Raw genomic sequence first — 21,733 nt, 5'->3', positions numbered from 1 at the left:
CGCATTATACGAAAATCGCACAATAGCCATGCCATTTAATCTAATGTGTTATAGCCAGTACAAGTAAGGAAAGATAGTGTTCTACAAATAGTGTTTACGGCGGCACGGTGGCACAGTGGTTAGCCAGAGACCCGGGTTAATTTCCCGACTCAGGCGACTGACTGTGTGGAGTTTGCACATTCTCCCCATGTCTGTGTGGGTTTCCTCCGGGTGCTCCGGTTAACTCCCACAGTCCAAAGATGTGCATGTCAGGTGAATTGGCCATGCTAAATTGCCCGTAGTGTTAGGTAAAGGGGTAAATGGGTGGGTTACGCTTCGGCAGGTCAGTGTGGACTTGTTGGGCCGAAGGGCCTGTTTCCACACTGTAAGTAAACTAATCTAATCTAATCTAAATAATGGTCTGAATTCTTCAATCGCATTAAAGCCAACTTGCATTGAAGAAACATAATGCTTTAGCAGAACCAACTGTAGTTCTTACGGATAAAGGGGTCAAAGGGTATGGGAGAAAGCAGGAACAGGGTATAGCGTTGTATGATCAGCCATGATCATATTGAATTGTGCAGCAAGTTCAAAGGGCTGAATGACCTTGTCTTGTTCCTTTTTTCTATGATTTATTTCCCTCCTGAAAGGACATCATCAAACCGCATGAAATTCTATTACAATTGATGATAGTTTCATGGTCATCGTTACAAAGACCAGCTATCAATTCTGGATTTTTTAAATTGACATTCAAATCCAGCAGCTTTAGTAGCAGGTTTTGAGTCTGTTAACATTAGTAATCCAGAGGTTGAGGCTAATGTGCTGATATGCTCACAGAGTCGATACGCTGTGACAGTGTCGATACACTCACACAGCTTTCATAAAAATGGACCCTCCACTCAATTTCACTACATTTTACCTCCCGTCAGCATTAGTGTAGAAATAGGAAAAGTACGCCACAATGTGCCTTCAGCCTATTCTGCTAAAGGTGGCCTAGACTGTTCCCTCTTGGTTTTAGTTTAGCACTATAGAAAGGTTACAAACTTATTTATCTGCAAACTTGCTTTCAGCTGACCAGTTGGAGTTTTTTTTTTTGAGTGATTTATGGCATGACCACTTCCATCTAGAAGGAAAAGGGCAGCAGATGCATGGAAACACCACCACCTACAAGTTCCCCTCCAAGTTACTCACAATCCTGACTTGGAAATGTATACTGCCATTCCTTCACTGTTGTTGGGTCAAAATCCTGGAATTACCTCCGTTATGGCATTGTGGGTCAACCCAGAGCAGACAGACTGCAGCGATTCAAGGTGGCAGCTCACCACCACCTTCTCAAGGGCAACAAGGGACCAGCAATACATGCTGGCTCAGCCAGAAACACCCACATCCCACAAATGAATAAAGAATAAAAAGAAAATTATCTACACCCTCTCAATAGAATCTTGCTGTGTTGCATAGGTCTTGTGTATGTATGAATCTAGTGTTTCTTCATAGTATAACAACAGTTCCTTTGACCACTAAAACTGGAGAAAAATATTGCAAATGCTTGAAATCTGAAATAAAGACACAAAGTGCAGGAGATACTCAGCAATTCTGTCGGCATCTGTGAAAAGAGAAACAGAGTTAACGTTTTTGAGTTGAATCTGACTCTTTTTCACAACCTTTGACCAAGCAGATTAGCTGCCGAGTCTGACTGGGAAAGAATGATTTACAATTATTGTATAAGATTTCAAAAATTAATGTTACAGTCAATAATACCCAAACGTGTCCCTCAACATTTAGCTTTGTTCCTTGCATTCACCAGGGTTTGTAATCATAGGCTCTATTTATAATGATGACTTGACAATCTGAATATTGAGTTTCACAAGGGCAACACGGTGGCACAGTGGTTAGCACTGCTGCCTCACAGCGCCAGAGACCCGGGTTCAATTCCCGCCTCAGGCAACTGTCTGTGTGGAGTTTGCACATTCTCCCCGTGTCAGCGTGGGTTTCCTCCCACAGTCCAAAAATGTGCAGGTTAGGTGAATTGGCCATGCTAAATTGCCCATAGTGTTAGGTGAAGGGGTAAATGTAGGGGAATGGGTCTGGGTGGGTTGCTCTTCGGAGGGTCAGTGTGGACTTGTTGGGCCGAAGGGCCTGTAGGGAATCTAATCTAATCTAAACAGTAGGAGGCTCCTCAGCGCATTGAGGCTGTACCAGCAATGTCAAAGGACCAACACTGTTCATCCTACTCTCCTGTTCTTTTCCCATATCCATGGAATATTTTATCCTTCATGCATTTACCAAATTCCCTTTTGAAGGCTACCACAGAATATATTTATAGCACCCTATAAGCCAGACCTTAACCAATAATTGCATAAAAGGTATTTTCTCACTTTATCAAAAGAACCAGAGACAATCACCTTTGGGCACCATAACATCTGCGAAGGGTGGGTGTTACAAGCAGATGAACAAAAGCAGGGAGAACATTTGGCACAGTGACAAATGGAAATTCCAGTTTTATACAAGGTCACCTGTGCATGGTAGGATTGCAGCTCTTCCAAAGGTTCGGATGTGAAATGATACACAAGAGTGGGACCGATTCATCTGGTGCAGAAAGTAAACATCACAGAAAACCAACCACTAAAGCTGTGATTATGCATTGCAGTAATGTCACCGTTTCCAAAGAACATCTGTGACAGGATGACTAAACTTCAAAAAGAAAGTCATTTGTATGAAAAATAACATCAGCTGAAAGTCAGACCAATTTAGCTAACATCTTATTTTCTTGAGAGAAAACTGCAAAATGACACATCTAATCATCCGCTGTAATAATGGATGCAGTGAATATCAAACCTCTGATGCACAAGTGAGGAGTGTACTTCGTTATTCAAGGCAGGAATTTTTAAAAGTTATTTTCATGATGGCATTACTGGCTGGACCAGCATGTATTGCCCTTCCCTAGTTTCCTTCGAGAAGGTGGTGGTGAGCTGCCTTCAGGAACCACTGCAGTCCATTTGGTGCAAGTATGTCCACAATAGCTTTCGGGAGGGAGTTCCGGCATTTTAACCCAACAACACTGAAGGAACAGGAATGAGTTTCTAAGTCAGGATAGTGAGTGGCTTGGAGGGGAACTTGCAGAGAGCTGACAAACAGCAATCTGAATTAGTACAGGTAGAAGATCCTTTATCCGAACACCCAAAAACCAAAAAGCTTCAAAAACCAAAAAAAGATTTTTGAGAAGTTTTTTTCTCACTAACAAGGCTGTTTGGCGAGCAAACAGTTAACTCAAGTCGACACCCACTCAATGTGTGTAATTCAGATGCGATGTAGGGGTGTGAGGCCAAGCACTGACAGGCATGGGGTTTCCCTGTGAATGCCCCCAAGAAGACATCCACTCAATGCGTGTCACTCCGATGTGACATGAGGGGCAAGGCCAGGCATGTTCTGACTTAGGAGTCTGCTCCTCCAGTAAGATTTTTAAAAATTTCACCATTAAACTCACTATTCTGAATATGAAAGAAGCGAAACTATCAAGGTCATTCTAACATTTGAGAGACTCAACAAACAATCAAGGTATTTTTCAATGTATAATTTCAGTTACATCACACTATAAACTTTTGCTATAAATTCTGTGTCTTACAATTGTGCACTCCACAATCACCTGATGAAGGAGCAGCTTCCAATTAAATCTGTTGGACTATAACCTGGTGTTGTGTGATTTTTAACTCTCAAGTTAGTTATTGACATATTCAGAAGCTCTGAGATTGGCAATCATAAGCCAATACATAAAAATGGCAACACAGACAAGGCTATGCATATGCTAAGAGAATTTCCAGAATGAATGAGAATAATTATTGGAAAAAAAGAGGAAGAAATATATGCAGAAAAGCCAGCTGAAAGACCCATGGCCAAAGGATAAGATGTCAATATTGCAGAGGGCATCACTGGGGAGGCACGGTGGCTCAGTGGGTAGCACACCTGCCTCACAGCGCCAGGGACCCAAGTTAGATTCCAGCCTCAGGTGGCTGTCTGTGTGGAGTTTGCACAATCTCCCAGTGTCTGCGTGGGTTTCCTCTGGGTGTTCTGGTTTCCTCCCACAATCCAAAAAAGTGCAGGTTGGGTGAATTGGCCATGCTAAATTGCTCATGGTGTTCAGGGATGTGTAGGTTAGGTACATTAGTCAGGGGTAAAATGTAGACTAGTAGGATTGGGGAATGGGTCTGGGTGGGTTACTCTGAGGGTGGGTGTGGACCTGTTGGCTGAAGGGCCTGTTTCTACACTGTAGGGATTCTATGATTCTAAAAAGAAAGGGGAACATGTCCAGTGTGGGGGAAAGCAGTGCTCCAACTGCAGACATGTATTTAGCTAGTAAGCAGCAAAGCAAGCCTACAAGGACAGTAGCCAATAATTCTGACAAATGACATTACACCATACAAGTTGCCATTGTCAAGTGTAATGGTGGTAACTGGTTTGTGACAGCTAGACTGACAACTGTAAAAGGGCACATGAAGTATCAGGTAGACACCGGTGCTTTTGCACCACGGCATGAACATTGCTGACCCTGAGAAAAGTTATTCAAAATGCTAAAAACCAAATGTGGAAAAAACAATGTACAGTTGAGGCCAAATGACGGAATGATACTCACCTCAACACGTGAAACAAAGCCGGAAGCTCAATGAACAAGAGGAGGAGTGAAGATCTGGAGTTCCAGATTATAAACGAAGGAAAATCCACTCATCTCAACTTGAAGCAAGTCTAAAGCTTGATCTGATAACCCTTAGACGTTGCAGAAAGGATATGCAACATTCCCCAGGCCATTAAGTCAGTGACCTCTGAACAGATCCTAAAAGATTACCAAGGCTGACAGGTCTTGGATGTCTTGCTAGTGAATATCATCTTCAGGGGAGAATTCCAGCTAGAACAGCTGGAAAGGAAGGGAGGAATTGAGAAAGGGATAGCCCCTGTCGACTGGGTGAGCAGATGGGAGCAGTGAAAACACCTGGAAAACAGACCATGCATAGATCCAAAGGATTTTGATAAAGTTTGGTAAAAAGCTTACTGCTCCATTCCAACTAATGAACAAATGTTGCCATAACTCGCCACTGCAAAGTTACTTACTCCTTTCAGTGTGAAGAATGGGAACTGGCGAGGGAAGCTGGGTGAATGCAGTTTTTGAACAATATTTAGGTTGCAGTTCAGGCTGCTCAGCATTTCCACCACTGCTGAATAGTCTCAATGAAGACAGCATGTGATAGCTAGTGATCCTCCAGAAATGGGAGCTACTGTGGATAATCTACTATTCTATGGATGTGAAGACACAATGGAAGCTACCTTAGACTATGGTAAGAGTCCAGTGTGACTCAGAGAAAGCTCACCAAATGAATCTGAAGCTGAACAACAAAAACACAGGTGTGTCAGTACATGAACATCTTGTTCAAATCAAACAAACAACACAAGATGAAGGCCTAGTTGTATTATCACAAGACTATTAGTCCAAAGATCTAGTTAATGTTCTGGGAATCTGGGTTCCAATGCCACCATGATAGAGTTTAAATTGAACAAACCTTGAAATCATTGCCAAATTGTCAGGAAAAAATCCACATCATTCACTAATGCATGGGAAATTGTGTCTCACTAATTTGATTGAGTTTTTTTTGAAGTAACCAACTAAAATTGATGTGATCTGTATGGACTTCAGTAAGGCATTTGACAAGGTTCTTCATGAGAGACTGGTTAGCAAGGTTAGATCTCACAGAATACTGGAAAAACTAGCCATTTGGATACAGAACTGGCTTGAAGGAAGAAGACAGAGGGTGGGGGGAGGGTTGCTTTTCTGACTATAGGTGTGTGACTAGTGGTATACTGCAAGGATCAATGCTGGGGCCATTGCATTTTGTCACTTGCATAAATGATTTGGATGTGAATGTAGGAGTTATGGCTAGTAAGTTTGCAGATGACACCAAAATTGCAGGTGCAGTGGACAGTGAAAGACGTTACTTCAAGGTACAATGGAACATTGATCAGATGGACCAATGGGCCGAGGAGTGGTAGATGGACTTTAATTTAGATAAATGTGAGGTGCTGCATTTTAGAAAGGCAAATCAGAGCAGGACTTATACAGTTAATGGGAAATGCTGCTGAGCAAAGAGACCTTGGAGTGCACGTTCATTATTCCTTGAAGGTGGAGTCACAGACAGTGAAGGTGGCATTTGGTATGCTTGCATTTATTGGTCAGTGCATTGAGAATAGGAGTTGGGAGGTCATATTGTGGCTGTACGGGACAGTGGTTAGGCCGCTTTTGGAATACTGTGTGCAATTCTGATCTCCCTGCTATAGGAAGAATATTCTGAAACTTGAAAGGATTCAGAAAAGATTTACAAGGGTGCTGCAAGGATTGGAGCATCTGAGCTATAGGGAGAGGCTGAATAGGCTGCAGTTATTTTCCAAGGAGCATCCGAGGCATAGGCATGACCTCAGAGGTTTATAAAATCATGCGGGACATGGATATGGTGAATAGGCAAAGTCTTTTCCCCAAGGGTGGGGGGAGGAAAGAGTCCAAAACTAGTGGGCATAGATCATCTGGTCACCACCAAATACTGCTGACGACTTGGAGTTAGACCAGATGACTTCAAAGACTACTAGTTGTGATTGTAGAAAATCTAAAAGCACAGTTCAGCCATTTTGGCATTCAAGACACTGTGATGTAAAATGATATTACTTGGGAATGAAGCATTCAGCCACCTCATGAAAGATTCAGCACCACACATCATCTCCACACTATTGCCAGTCAAACTGAAATGCTGAGGAAGCTGCAAAAATTGCCAAGGGTATCATAAAAAATTGAGCAGATCAGCACAGGCCTGCACAACCCTTGAATGGAGAAATGAACCTACAGATGGAAGATATAGAATGCAGGGAAATAGATGATGACACCTTGCAAAATGTCCATATTACAGAGGAGGAAGTGCTGGATGTCTTGAAACGCATAAAAGATGGATAAACCCCCAGGACCTGATCAGGTTACTCTAGAAATCTGTGGGAAACTAGAGAAGTGATTGCTGGGCCTCTTGCTGAGATATTTGTATCGTCAATAGTCACAGGTGAGATGCCGGAAGACTGGAATTTGGCAAGCGTGGTGCCACTGTTTAAGAAGGTGATAAGGAAGGGTTTGGAGGGATATGGGCCAGGTGCTGGCAGGTGGGACTAGATTGGGTTGGGATATCTGGTCGGCATGGATGGGTTGGACTGAAGGGTCTATTTCCGTGCTGTACATCTCTATGACTCTATGGTATTGAAAGTAGTCCAGACGTCATGCCACACTCAAATTACTTTTCCAATAGCAGAAAACAATCGCAGCCAAAAGTAATAACAGGAGTCAGTTACAAAATCAAAGTGAAATGACAAAGCCAAATTTCACTTCAATAAAACCCCCAATTTGTTGTCAGAGCTGAACACTGGGGAGCCAATCAGAATGCAAACATTCAACGTTCTCAACAAGAATTAGGCCAAGATTAGAGTGGTGCAGGAAAAGCACAGCAGATCAGGCAGCATCTGAGGACCAGGAAAATCGATATTTTGGGCAAAAGCCCTTCATCAGGATTCCCTCTATTCCTTATGAAGGGCTTTTGCCTGTAACATCTATGTTCCTGCTTCTCGGATGCTGCCTGACCTGCTGTGCTTTTCCAGCACCACTCTAATCTTGACTTTGATCTCCAGCATCTGCAGTCCTCACTTTCACCAAGAATCAGGCCAGTTGACAGAATATTAATGTCTCGATATATTGTCGCAACTACAGACAGCTATATACAACACCATGGATTTTCTCATCCTGAAATTAATTAGTGATAAGGTAAGAAGGGTTTGAGTACCTCATCAAGGCCAATTCAGCCCAATTATGTTTTCTCTTGCTGCTTCCAGGGAGTAGAAAATTGCACCCCAATTATCCGAAGCATGTACAGAGACTAATGGAAGTGAAATGGATTAGCATTTCTAGCCTAATTATGTTAATTAATGCTAATTTTCATTATTGACCATGTATATTGGGTACCTTGGTGAATATGTGCACCTACTGTTTTTTCAAAAAGGAGATGACCGTGGAAATGTCCTGGCTGGCTTGTCTTTGTCATGTGACTTCTACTACCACCAAGCGCCTGTGTGCGCTGTCTGTGACAGTCATCAAAAGATACATCACTTGAAATGCTGATTGTAAAGGACCAATGTACTCCCTGAATCCCAAATCTCCAAGGGAATTACAGAGGATCCCTGATTATCAGGCATTCAATTATCCAAATATCGGATTATCTGGCAAGGTCCCAATGCTCGACTAAACTATGTTATCCAGCATTCGATTATCCGGAATTTGATTAACTAAACGAAATAATCCACACCTATGCCCTTCGGATAATCGAGGTTCCTCTGAACACTTAATTTAACGGCTCAATCCTAACTCATTTATAAAAGGAGATTTCTGTATTCTCTTGCTACTGTATCTCCATTGTGTCAATAAAGGACAGTGAAACTAATTGGAATTAATTCATTCAAACGCTCTACTCAACCAGTGCTTTGAAGTCTCATGAAAAATTCACTTGAATTTGAAATTGACTGGCATAACAAAGACAGCAGTAGCTTGTACCAGTGTAGCATTGCAAGCATACATTTGTTCAACATTATTCTAAAGGTAGACTGAGAGAAGAAGATTTCAAACAAGAGAGAGACCTCTGGATGACTGACCAAAAGCTTGGTCGATGGGAGGGTCTTAAGGAAGGAGAAAGAGGCAAGGGTCAGCACGGTAGGCAAGAGAGAGAATTTAAGTCAGCTGAAGGAATGACTGCCATTATTGTGGTGGAGGTGGTAGAGGAAGAGGAGGGAAGTGAAGACAATGGAGTCAGAGCAACTTATGAAAAAATACAGGGCTGGAGAAGATTATTGAGATAAAACTTGGGCAAAATCTGATGAGAATTTAAAAATGAAAACAAGAATATAAAACACATCAGTCATTACCCAGTTTCAGAAGTCTAATTAAGTGATTTCAGGGTAAATGCTCCTGTAGTCAAATGAGAAGCAGACTTACAAGATGAATTGGATTCAACTGAATTATTACAAAATTCTAAAATCAAGGGGAGAACGTGGACACTGGGATCACCGAGCTCTTCTTTGTGCTTGCTGTATATTTTAAGCCCCTTGCTAATTAAGACATTTGCAACTGGCATGGTTTCAATTACATGAAGAATTGAAAGTGAATTTGAAGCCACAAAACATTGTTGCCAGCCTCTTGCCCACGTCCTCCTTTGGTTTGAGCTTGAATTCTAAGATTTTTTTCAAATTGCCAATGATGTGTCTCTTAAATGGAGAAAAAGGTGACTTATTTTAAAAGAGCAACCATCAAATACAATATATTCACAGCATAAGCACATCCTTTACTTTTATTATGAGCAGAGATCTAATCCTCATAAGCAGAACATAGGCAGGGTGACCTTTTTTAAACAATAAGCATCTTTTTCCAATCCTGGTTTATGAAGATTCTCCATTTTAATTAAAAAGAGGCCAATGTCACCAACAAATCTGAAATCCTCAAAGGCTCCCTTCAGTGCAAACTGTTTAATTACCCCAATGGTCAGCCATGAAGGTCCATGGCAGTGTTTATACTCGCTACAAGCCTCCTCTAAACTTCAAATTTACCTAGTCACATCAAGGTAGCCTTTCATTTAAAAAACTTCCACACAAAATAGTCGCACTTGAAAAACTTCCCCTTCACAGGGAAGGTGATGGCCTTGTGGTATTATCACTGGACTGTTAACCCAGAGACCCAGGTAATGTTGGTGGGACCTGGGGTCAAATCTCACCACGACAGATGGTGGAATTTAAATTCAATAAACATCTGGAATTAGGAATCTAACAATGACCACGAATCCATTGTCGACTGTCGGAAAAACCCATCTGGCTCACTAATGTCCTTTAGGGAAGGAAACTATCATCCTTACCCTGTCAGTCCTACATGTAACTTCAGACCCAGCGCAGTGTGGTTGACCCATAACTACCCTCTGAGCAATTAGGGATGAGCAATAACTGTTGGCCTAGTGGATCCAGCGAATGAATAGAGGAAAACAAATTCACTGGCCTCACAAATACACTGTACGTAGCATCAAATAGAAAGGTGTCCCTTTGACAGAGAGAACGGAGCTGTTTACCTGGGAATGCATTAATATCGATAACAGCATGTTGGCCAGTTTGGTTATTGATTATTACATCAATGCCAAACAAGGATATGCCAAGTGCTTCACGCAGCGTCCTGGATATTTTTCGGATGACCTCGTCGCTTGGTGGCCTGAAGACGCCTTCCACTACATCGAGCTGGAAAGAACACAAACTGAATGTCACCAGAGCAGACTTCAAGGGCTCATAGATAGCTCACAGAGAACAAGATCCTGACACAGTTCCACTTTACAAACTAAAGTCATATATATCACACCTTTTCATAACAGAAAATGCCTTAAACAACAATCACTTATGTAAACAACTATTTTTATCATGCTAATTGTAAGACAGCAAGCAGTTGAATTAGCAAAGCTGAAGACAGCAGCTCTATTAAAACAAAACTGTCCAAAAACTATGAAATACCTGTATAGATTTTGGTAGTGTCATGAGTTTGTACAACATCAGTGACAAAGGTCACCTTTGGTCAAGTGATTTGCAATTGATAGCTTAGAAGAAAGGTGTTGCTATGTCAAAATCCTGGATTCCCTTCCAGCAGCACTCTGCGATTAACTTCATAACACAGACAGTAGCAGTTCATGGTGGCTTACCATCACTTTTGCAAAAGCAATTAGGAATGGCCAATAATTGCTAACCGTGCCAGCAGTCCTCACATTCCATAATGAATATTAAAAAAAAAGTTACTAAATAGATTCTAAGGGATTAGACAAAGCTTCAAGTTTTGAAAGTAGTTGGCAACTTCTTTTGTTGGTATGACCATTAATTTCTTGTTTAGTTTCAGCATTCTTTGCAGTCAATGGATCAAATATCCCAAATTTGACTTCCTTGTTTTATCATAGAATCCAGGCCATTTGGTCCATCAAGTCCACACTGACCCTCTGAGAAGTATCGCAACCCGACCCTATCCCTGTAACTCTGCATTTCACCCAGCCTGCACATCCCTGGAGACTGTGGGCATTTTAGCATGGCCAATCCACCTAACCTGCACATCTTTGGATTGCAGGAGGAAACCGGACCACCTAGAGGAAACCCACTTAGACACAAGGAGAATGTGCAAAGTCTGCACAGACAGTCGCCTGAGGCTGGAATCAAACTCGGGTCCCTGGCGCTGTGAGACAGCAGTGCTAACCACTGAGCCACCCTGCTGCCCTTCCTTCTCCATTGGGGACAGTAAAATTTAAAGCTGAGCAGTATATCTAAGTTGTTTAATAGGTCAAAGTACTGTCGGCTTCAGTCATTCAACAGAATTAGTGCCATTGAACACAGCAGTCTTGTGTTAAATAAAATAACTTAGCGGGTGAATGATTACCTTCCAGTGTGACCCATCAATGGTGGCTCTGAACCAGTCAATCTAAACACAGCAGCAAAATCCACACTGGACCTGAATTAAACCACTCCAATTCAGCTGATGAGCTAAAAGCTCATTTTAATTTTCTGCAGGTGAAGCCATTCACATCTTTCAAAAGAGAGCTCAAGGACAAGGACTTAGCAACCAACCCTGAATTATATTTTTAAAATCAGTTTCAATCCCAAAATGTTTTTAATGCAAAACCTAATGAAGAATACAGAAGCCTAATTTGCCGTCAGTTTTCAAATGGCTTTTACTCAGATCATTGTGGATACAACAGCAGATAAAAACCCTCCCATGGCCGTTCAAATTTCCCCGAGTCTGTAGGCAGCAAAACCAGCAACAAAAATAAACCTTAGGTAAAGGACTTCAGCAATCCAGAGCCAGTAATGGAAAAATGGCTTCCTTACACACTGGAAGGAATTCAAGCAAAATCCTTTCCTAATTCTGTAATCCCAGGAAGGACATTGTTAAATGGCATGTCAACTTGACCCAGTGCATATACACATTCAGTCACTTATCCAGTAGTTTGGCAAAGGGATCAAGAATGTTTAAGTCTCTGGACGATACTTGCAGGCCCACATATTTACTACCTGGCTTGCAATTCATAGGTCAAACAAACATTCTACGGAAAACCGCAGACCTCTCTTGAAATGTTGATCCCTGAGTCTTGACCTTTCAGCTCCATTGTAAATGTTCTTTGCTGCAATGCCAAATACCAAATCACCGAATTGACACACCGTGGGAGGAGACTATTTGGCTCATCCTATCTGCAGCAGCACTCTGAATGAACAATTCACTTAGTGCCATTCTCCTGCTTTCTTCCTGGAACACTGCACTTTCTTCTTTTTCAGATAACAGTCGAATTCCCCGTTAAGTGCTTCAATCGAACCTGCCTCCACTACCTTCTCAGGTACTGTATTCAGACCTTAACCATTCACTGTGAAAATTATTTCTCATGTCGCTTTTACTTCTTTTACTAATTACTTTAAATTCTGTGCTGTTGCTCGCAATCCCTTCAACAGTGGGAACAACTTCTTCCTCCCCATTCTGTCCGGTCTCCTCCCGATTTTGAATACTTCTGGCAGACCTACTCTCAGCCTTCTCCTCTCCAAGGTAAACAGTATTAACTTCTACAATCCATCTATAAATCTTATGTCCCCCACGCCTGGAATCTCTCAATCTCATTTAATGACAGTCTGATCAGACCTTCCTTAAGTACAGCATCCGGAACTGGATGCAATAATCCAGTTGAGAACAAAGCACTATCTTATCCAAGTTCAATGCCTCCTTGCTCTTATAATCCATTCCCTTATTAGTAAGGTCTAGGATAATGCTTTGTTAACTGCTTTCTATCTTTCCTCCCATCATTAAAGACTCATACACATCTACATCCACGTCCCTCTGCTCCTGCAGCCTCTTCAAAGTAGCAGCTTTTTCTTATGCTGCTATCTATCCATGTTCTTCCAACAAAAAAAAACTTTTATTTCGCTGCACTGAACTTCACCTGTCACCTGTCCACCAGTTTGTCTGTGACTGTCTGAAGTATTACACTTCCTTCCTTCCATTTTTCACAACTTGAGGTTTCCAGTCGCTCAGCCAAGTCTGGGTCTATGTTGATATTGCCCCTGGTTTACAAAAGCCGTAGGTTGCCCATGGGTCTATTGCATGCATTGTATCAAGGACCTGTTGAGTGAATTGTTCTTTATATTTACACAGTTTGTACATTGAGGGGAGTTTGGTGATCGTGCAAAGATGTTGCGATTTCTGCGCAGTTCAATTCACAGACAGCATGTAGTTGAAGGTTGTGATCATTTTGATGTCATCAGGTAGGAAGGAAGCAATGGCAGGCAAAAAAATTATTTCATCCTGATTCCAGCCCTGCTTCCCTCCTTTCAAAACACAACTGTATCAATTCTCTGCCAATCTGAAAAGTTAACCCAAAAAAATAACACTATCATTTCATCTTAAGATAGTACGTCTTCCAAAAACAGAGGTGCAGAGATTTCAGACTATAATCCCAAACTAAACTAGTCCCATTTGCCTGTGTTTGGCCCCTATCCCTCAAAACCTTTCCTATTCATATACTAATCCAAATACCTTTTAAATACTGTATCTGTACCCGCATCCACCACTTCCCCTGGAAGTTCACTCTTCATACAAATCATTTTCTGTGTAAAAATGTTATCCTCATGTCCTTTTTAAATCTTTCTCCTCTCACCTTAAAAAATGTGCCCCCTGCTTTAAATATCCCCACCCTACAGAAAAAACACCTGTCATTCACCTTATCTATACCCCTCATGATTTTAAAAACCTCTTTAAGATTGCCCCTCAACTTCCTACACTTCAGTGAAAACAATTGCCAGTCTATCCAGTCTCTCACTATAACTCAAGCTTTGCATTCCCAGCAACATCCTGGTAGATCTTTTCCGAACTCGTGCCTGCTTGATAATGCCCTTCATACAATAGGGACCAGAACTGGACACAACACTCCAGAAGAGGCCTCACCAATGTCCTCAATATTGGATCCCGAATCCTATACTCAAAAGGTCTGAACAATGAAGGCAAGCATGCTAAACACCTTCTTAACCACCCTTTCTACGTAGATGCAAACTTCAAAGAACTACATACCAAAGGTTAGTACTTACTGCAGTTAAATCAGATGAGGATTCTGGTTTTGAGACATTGTGACTGTTGAAAAATATCGTTTTTCTGTCTGTAAGCAATAGAAATTTTATAACAATTACTATTTACACAAAACTTTTCAAAGGGGTCAGTACATCACAAGTATTTTTTAACATAGCAGAGAGGGTATATAATATATTCTAATCCCTTCACATATTTTCTTTTTTGAACTGAGCTGATCTACTGAACTCAAACCCCAGTGACGTGCTCAGCATTTAAGGTATTTCTCAGTGTGGGATTGAGTATGAAGTCAGGACAAAGTATTCTCAATGCTGCCCTCCAATATGGAGGGAGTGAGATTGGGACAGGAATGTGGCATTCCTGATCCTTAACCTGAAATTTTCTAATGCAAGGGTGAATTTAGTTTTTTCCTGTATCTTTGTAAGGTGGCCCTTCTGTAGTATAAAAGTGGAAAGAAGTATTCCATATTTGACATCATGGGAAGGATGCTACCAAATTCATTCTAAAACAAGGTTGAAGGTTTGATGGCCACATTAGTTCAAAAAAATTACTAATGAGCAACTTGAGGTGCACTGGATGAAAAGGGAATTATTTGTCATCAAGTCTGTCCAGTCACTAAACAAAACCAAAGGATTGTGGATGCTGGAAACCTTAAAACAAAATCAGAAATAGCTGGAGAAACACAGCAGGTCTGGCAGTATCTGTGGACAGAGAGCAGCGACAACGTTTTAGATCAGGGAGGCCACTGGACCCAAAACATTGCCTCTGCTTTCTCCCCACAGCCGCTGCCAGACCTGCTGAGTTTCTCTAGCTAGTTCAGTCTATCCACTAACCTGAAACACCTCTCGAGAAATTCTTCAGTGACGGCCGTTCAACCACGCTGTAGAACTCTCCAACAACAAAGACTTTGTATAGCACTGCGTTGTGGTTTATAAAACTCTGGATGACACACTGGGGCTTTATGTCTTTCAAACCAGCTTCACTGAAAATTATTGCCATCTGTGGAAACAAACAGTCTACGTCATAGAGGGTTACCTACTTCTGTAAAGTTATTTTTTTCTTCAGAACTCAAATCTGTATTTATACCTTTCTATAATCTTCAGACTTTGAGTAATTACCATCTTCAGAGCATCAGTCCTAGATGCAGCTCATCTATTCGACATTTGCTGCATCTTACACTTTTGGTTTTAAACTATTGTCTGGGTTTACTTTCTTTAAAAAGTCATGGTCCATAACTGGGAAAGAACAAACTTGCCTTTCATGTCATCAGTACAGGTCTAGAGCTCATGAAGTAACTTTGAGGGGTAGTCACTTTCGAAATATCGGAAAACATCAGACTACCACATAGTAAGCTCCCACAGAGAACAGAAGGGCTAAGATTCAGACCACATTTGGAAATATTTATCAACATGCCATCCCCCCCCTCCATAATCAGAAATAGTGCCTCACTTCACCAAAAAAGGACCAACACTGTTAATTATTTAATTATGAAGTTTTTGTTCCTGAAGGAACCCTTCTTGTCTACCCAGCCTGAGGCTTTGCTGTTGCAGTGTATTATTGACTGGAAATCTAGTGCCATCTGGGGACAGCACCATGAGTTACAAGCAGAACGTACATCTGCCTTTTGTAAAGTTGTCAAAGTCATAGGGTGTAAGGGAATTTACAGGGATTTCTGCTAGAAGTGCCAAGTCAAATGTATATGCAGGCCCTAACTGTACTATATACAAGAAGAAAGATCATATTTCTACAAAGCTATTTGTTCGCATTGATTAATATCCTTGTGCAGGTTATATCCAATCCAAAACAGGCAACTGTCCAAAACATTAGACAGGCTCCAACTGGGAGTAGTGTGAGACTAGGAATTCTGTTGAGAGAACTGGAGACAGAAGAGGGACAGCAATCCAGAAAACTACGACAATGCAGTTCTACAGATGGAGGCTGGAACAGCATCTGGGCTCCCTATCTCAAGCATGACAGGGTTTCACAGATCACACAAACCAGGACATCTGAAGAATTCAGTCAAGATTGCTGCTTAAACAAACAGAGAAAATACAATAATTTCCATGTGAAATATGACCAAGTTCTATTCTACTCTCTGTACCTCCCAATTATAAGGTAATCAATGTCTTTGTTGTGATCAGGGTACATTGTAACAATCTCAGCAAAACACAGATTTGCCTAAAATACATCAAATTTTGCCGTAATCATAAACACCAAGCACAGGGATGTAAGAAGCTCATTAAGACATGTGTGGGCTTATCAGAGTTTTACTTATGGTCATCCCTTTCATCAATTACTAAATGAAAAGTAACAAGGACTTGATTAATTGATTGAAGCATATTTGAAACCCTTTCTCCAAGGTTCTTTCTTGCCTGCAGACATCCTACACAGCACAACCAAGACAATTCATTTCCTTCTACAGTTAATCTGAGGAAGAGAATATCTGATGATATTCTGAGAGTTCCCTGCCTGTGGGCATTCTTCACTGCCTGAAGCAACCTCATCGTTAGAAGCCAGCATATGTAGGGCCTGGCAGGTTGGACCTGCTTTACCAGGATAAAAATAAACTTGACAGAATTGTGGCTTTGCTGAAACCAATTGTAACCACAGTGTAACCTTTCCTACATGATGATGTGGCTCTCCTGCTGACGCATCTTTTGTGCAGCTATTTCTCATTTATCACTCCCAATAGCTCCCTCTAAAATAGCGTGCTAAATGAAAACAAAAATCAATTGCCCAGAAGCAAGCATCTAATGGGGGGAGGGGAGGGGAGGGGAGGGTGGTCGTGGACCAGATTAATAGCCCCAATCAAGGAGACCTGGTTGACAGGTATAAACAAAAGTGTCAGAGGTTCTGTTCACTCAGAGCTGGCTCGGAGTAAGCTGCATCAGTGCCAAGGACTCTCTGCGTCTAAATAAACAGTAGTTTTCTGACAGAATACCAGCCTCTGTGGAGTAATTCCAAATGCGACTAATATAAAAACTGAATTATAAAAGAAGAAATAATGGGAGTTCATCAGAAAGGTATACTGATAATCATAGAGACTTGAAAAAAACAGACGTGCAAAAGTAGCAAAGTAATTCATTGCATATTTTTAGGATAGTTTCTCAGAAAAGCATGTTCTCGAGTTGACCAGAGATTAGGTTATATTAGACCTGGTATTGTGCAATGGGTTGGGATTAATAACCTCAGAGTAATGATGTCCTAAGTAATAGCCTGTAATACAATTCATTCGCAAACTAATTGTAAGATTCAAAGAGTGGGTCCAAGACTATTATTTCAAATTTAAATTGAGGCAGTTCTGAAGACATGAAAACAAAGCTGGTTGAAGTGAATTGGAAAATTGCATATAGGGATAGGTCAGAGATACTGACAGGCAAGGAGATTTTTCAGACTACACAAAATAGAAACATTCCAATGAGAAAGAAAAATTCTAAGGGGACAACCCAACATCTTAAGAAGTTAAAGAAAATGCAAAGATAGGTGTCAGGTCAAAAAATTGGACAGAACATTTAAAAAAGCAGCAAAGAATAACCAATAAACTAATAAGGAGGGAAAATTATACTGAGAGAGAAAGCTAGCTAAAAATATAAAAGCAAAAAGTGGGGCTTTCTATAGATTGCTAAAAATGAAGAGATTTAATAAAGCAAGTGTTGGCCCTTAGAAAGCAAGGGAAATTAATAATTGAAAATAAGGAGATGGTAGATGAATTGAACAGACATATTGCATTGATTTTCCATACAGATGATATGAGTAACATCCTTAAAAAAAAAAATCAGGAAATAGAAGGAAGGGAGGAGCTCAAGAAAATCACAATCACCAGGGGCATGGTACTGAGCAAAATATTAAATATGTGGGCTGACAAATCCACAGGTCCTGACAGATACATTCTGGGTCTGAAGAGAGGTGGCTCGTGAGATAATTGATGCACCGGTTCTAAAGTTTCAAAATTAGATTAATTAAGAAAAGGTTCCATTAGATTGGAGATTAGAAAATGGAACAACGTATTCAGAAGGGGAAGGAGAGAGGAAGCAAGAAACTGTAGGATAGTTAGCTTAACAACTGTCACAGGAAAGATGTTCTTAAAGAAGCTAAAACTGGGCAGTTGGATATGTTCAAGGCAATCAAGCAGAGTCCATGTGCTTTTGTGAAAGAGAAATCATGTTTAACTAACGTAATGAAGTTCTCTGTAGAATTAGCATGAGTCATCAATAAGGGGAAATCAGTAGATGTACTGCATTTAGATTTTCAGAAGGTATTTGATAAGGTTCTACATTGAAGTTCATTGCAAGAAATAAGAGCTCATGATGTAGGACATAACACACTGGTGTGAATCAAAGATGGACTATCCAACAATAAACAGTACACTTAAAAGGGTTATGTTCCAGCTGGCAAGATGTAATGACTCGTATGCTACAGGAATCAGTGTTGGGACCTCAGCCTTTTACAATGTACATAAAAGACTAAGATAAAAGAGAGGAAAGGTCGGGTTATTAAATTGCTGTTGACAGAAATTTGGATGGAAAAATGAATCATGAAAAGGACATGTGGAGACCACAAAGGGATATTGAATAGGTTCAATCAATGGACAAAGATCAAGCAAATGGAGTATGATGTGAGAAAATTGCACATTTTGAAGAATAAAAAAAAGGTAAGAGACTGCAGAGGGATCTGGGTGCCCCAGTATAAGAATTGTCAAAGGCAAGTATGAAGGTACAGTAATTAAGAAAGTTAATTGAATGTCATTGTAGGGAGGATAATCTTCAGTTAGACAGAGACCACATTTGGAATAATATACACATTCTTATTTAAGAATGTAAATGTATTGGAAGCAGTTCAGAGAAGATTTCCTGGACTAATACCTGGAATGGGTGGGTTGTTCACTGAAGAAAGATTGGACAGGCTAGCAATATCCCCTGGAGTTTAGAAGAGCAAGACATAAGTTGATTGAAATACACAAGATCCAGAAAAGTCTTGAATGGGTGCCCTCAGAAAGGATGATTCATCTTGTTGGAGAATCAAAAACTAGAGATAACTGGGGTTACTCCTTTAATACAGACATGAGGAGAAAGATTCTCTTACAGAGTTCATGAGTGTTTGGAATGCTTTTCCATAAAAGATAGTGGAAGCAGAGTCTTTGAATAATTTTAGGGTTGAGTTAGATAGTTTCTTGATAAGCAGTCGGTTGAACCTCACTGGCAGGGATCCTTCTGGAAACAATTATTCAGAATAGAATTAGTAGTCACAATGAAAAGACAGGTGGATTAGGACTTGCCAGCATGGATTTATAAAGGGGTAACTTGCTGATGAAAAACAGAAAGGATTGATTCGGGTAATGTTGCTCTGTGTACACATGCACTTTCATAAGGCCACACAACAAACTTCAGAGAAATGTTACAGCTCATGTAATAATAAAAAAAAAAGAACAGTAACAATGTCAATTCAAAGTTGGCCAAGTAATTTGAAACAGAATAGTGATTAATGGATTTTTTTTTAGACTGAAGGAAGACTTATCGGACTTCCCCAGAGTTGGTATTGGGATCCTTGGTTTTCCCAATTTGTGTTAACAATCTAGATCTTCGTGTTCATGGGACAGTTTGTGGAAGATGTAATGTTTGGAAGAATTGTAAACTGTGAGAAAGACAGTGTAGAACTCCCAAAAAGCCATTGACAAGTTTGTGAAGTTAGTGGTTAGGTGGCAAATGCAGTTCAATGCATAATAATATGAGGTGATGCATTTTGGTAGGATTAAAGACAATATAAAATACAAGGTACAATACGGAGGTATGGCATTGAGGGTGAGTTGGAGGTTTGGATTAGGAGTTGGCTGGCTGGAAGAAGACAGAGGGTAGTAGTTGATGGCAAATGTTCATCTTGGAGTGCCATCACTAGCGGTGTTCCGCAAGGATCTGTTTTGGGACCATTGCCGTTTGTCATTTTTATAAATGACCTGGAAGAGGGGTTAGAAGGTTAGGTGAGCAAGTTTGCGGATGATACGAAAGCCGGAGGAGTTGTTGACAGTGAGGAAGCATGTGGCAGGTTACAGCAGGATATAGAAAAGCTGCAGAGCTGGGCAGAAAGGTGGCAAATGGAATTCAATGTAGCTAAGTGTGAGGTGATTCACTTTGGGAAGAATAACAAAAAGATGGGGTACTGGGCTAATGGTCGGATACTTGGTAGTGTGGATGAGCAGAGGGATCTTGGTGTCCATGTACACAGATCTCTGAAAGTTGCCACCCAGGTAAATAGTGCGGTGAGGAAGGCATATGGCGTACTGGCTTTTATTGGTAGAGGAATTGAGTTCCGGAGTCCTGAGGTCATGATGCAGTTGTATAAGACTCTGGTACGGCAGCATCTGGAATATTGTGTGCAGTTTTGGTCGCCATACTATAGGAAGGAGGTGGAGGCACTGGAACGGGTGCAGAGGAGGTTTACCAGGATGTTGCCTGGTATGGAAGGAAGATCGGATGAGGAAAGATGTTAGGGGTAGGTTCTTTACTCAGCGAGTCGTGAGTTCATGGAATGCCCTGCCAGTAGCAGTGGTGGACTCTCCCTCATTATGGGCATTTAAACGGGCATTGGATAGGCATATGGAGGATAGTGGGCTAGTGTAGGTTAGGTGGGCTTGGATCGGTGCAACATTGAGGGCCGAAGGGCCTGTACTGCGCTGTATTCTTCTATGTTTCTATGTTCTATAATTAAGAATGTGCAGAGGGATTTGGTTGTATTTGTGCACAGATCACTAAATGTTAAAGGATAGAGGGAGAGAGCAGTTAATAAGGTGCACGGTATCCTGTGTTTATTAATAGGGGCACAGAGCAAGGAAGTATTGCTTAATTTACACAAGACACTTATTAGACCTCAGCTAGTCTACTGTGTATCATTCTGGGTGCCACACCATAGGAAGTATGTGAATGCAATGGAGATAGTGCAGGAGAGATGTTGATCAGATGGGCCAATGGGCTGAGAAGTGGCAAATGGAGTGTAATTCAGATAAATGTGAGGTGCTGCATTTTGGGAAAGCAAATCTTAGCAGGACTTACTCACTTAATGGTAAGGTCCTAAGGAGTGTTGCTGAACAAAGTGACCTTGGAGTGCAGATTCATAGCTTCTTGAAAGTGGAGTCGGAGGTAGATAGGATCGTGAGGAAGATGTTTGGTATGCTTTCTTTTATTGGTCAGAGTATTGAGTCCAGGAGTTGGGAGGTCATATTGCGGCTTTACAGGACATTGGTTAGGCTACTGTTGGAATATTGCGTGCAATTCTGGTCTCCTTCCTATCAGAAAGATGTTGTGAAACTTGAAAGGGTTCAGAAAAGATTTACAAGGATGCTGCCAGGGTTGGAGGATTTGAGCTACAGGGAGAGGCTGAACAGGCTGGAGCTGTTTTCCCTGGAGAGTCGGCGGCTGAGGGGTGACCTTATAGAGGTTTACAAAGTTATGAGGGGCACGAATAGGATAAACAGACAAAGTCTTTTCCCTGGGATCAGGCAGTCCAGAACTAGAGAGAATAGGTTTAGGGTGAGAGGGGAAAGATATAAAAGAGACCTAAGGGGCAACTTTTTCA

The 21,733-nt window shown here is 41.2% G+C and overlaps 1 protein-coding gene across 2 annotated transcripts in view; it reads right to left on the bottom strand.

Annotated features, from left to right (window-relative positions):
• Positions 1-21,733, bottom strand: part of itpk1a (inositol-tetrakisphosphate 1-kinase a) — a 229,390-nt gene that overhangs the window by 6,086 nt on the left and 201,571 nt on the right. For both annotated transcript variants that reach the window (XM_043697201.1, XM_043697200.1), the window contains exons 8-10: positions 15,001-15,166; positions 14,170-14,237; positions 10,149-10,311 (exon numbers count right to left, since the gene is read on the bottom strand). In XM_043697201.1, the coding sequence (XP_043553136.1) occupies positions 10,149-10,311; positions 14,170-14,237; positions 15,001-15,166 (397 nt within the window). The remainder of the gene's footprint in view (positions 1-10,148; positions 10,312-14,169; positions 14,238-15,000; positions 15,167-21,733) is intronic.

The sequence above is a fragment of the Chiloscyllium plagiosum genome, chromosome 10 (genome assembly GCF_004010195.1).
Source record: "Chiloscyllium plagiosum isolate BGI_BamShark_2017 chromosome 10, ASM401019v2, whole genome shotgun sequence".
Taxonomy (NCBI): domain Eukaryota; kingdom Metazoa; phylum Chordata; class Chondrichthyes; order Orectolobiformes; family Hemiscylliidae; genus Chiloscyllium; species Chiloscyllium plagiosum.
The sequence above is the reverse complement of the archived record's forward strand: the minus strand, read 5'-3'. Positions and strand labels throughout refer to the sequence as shown.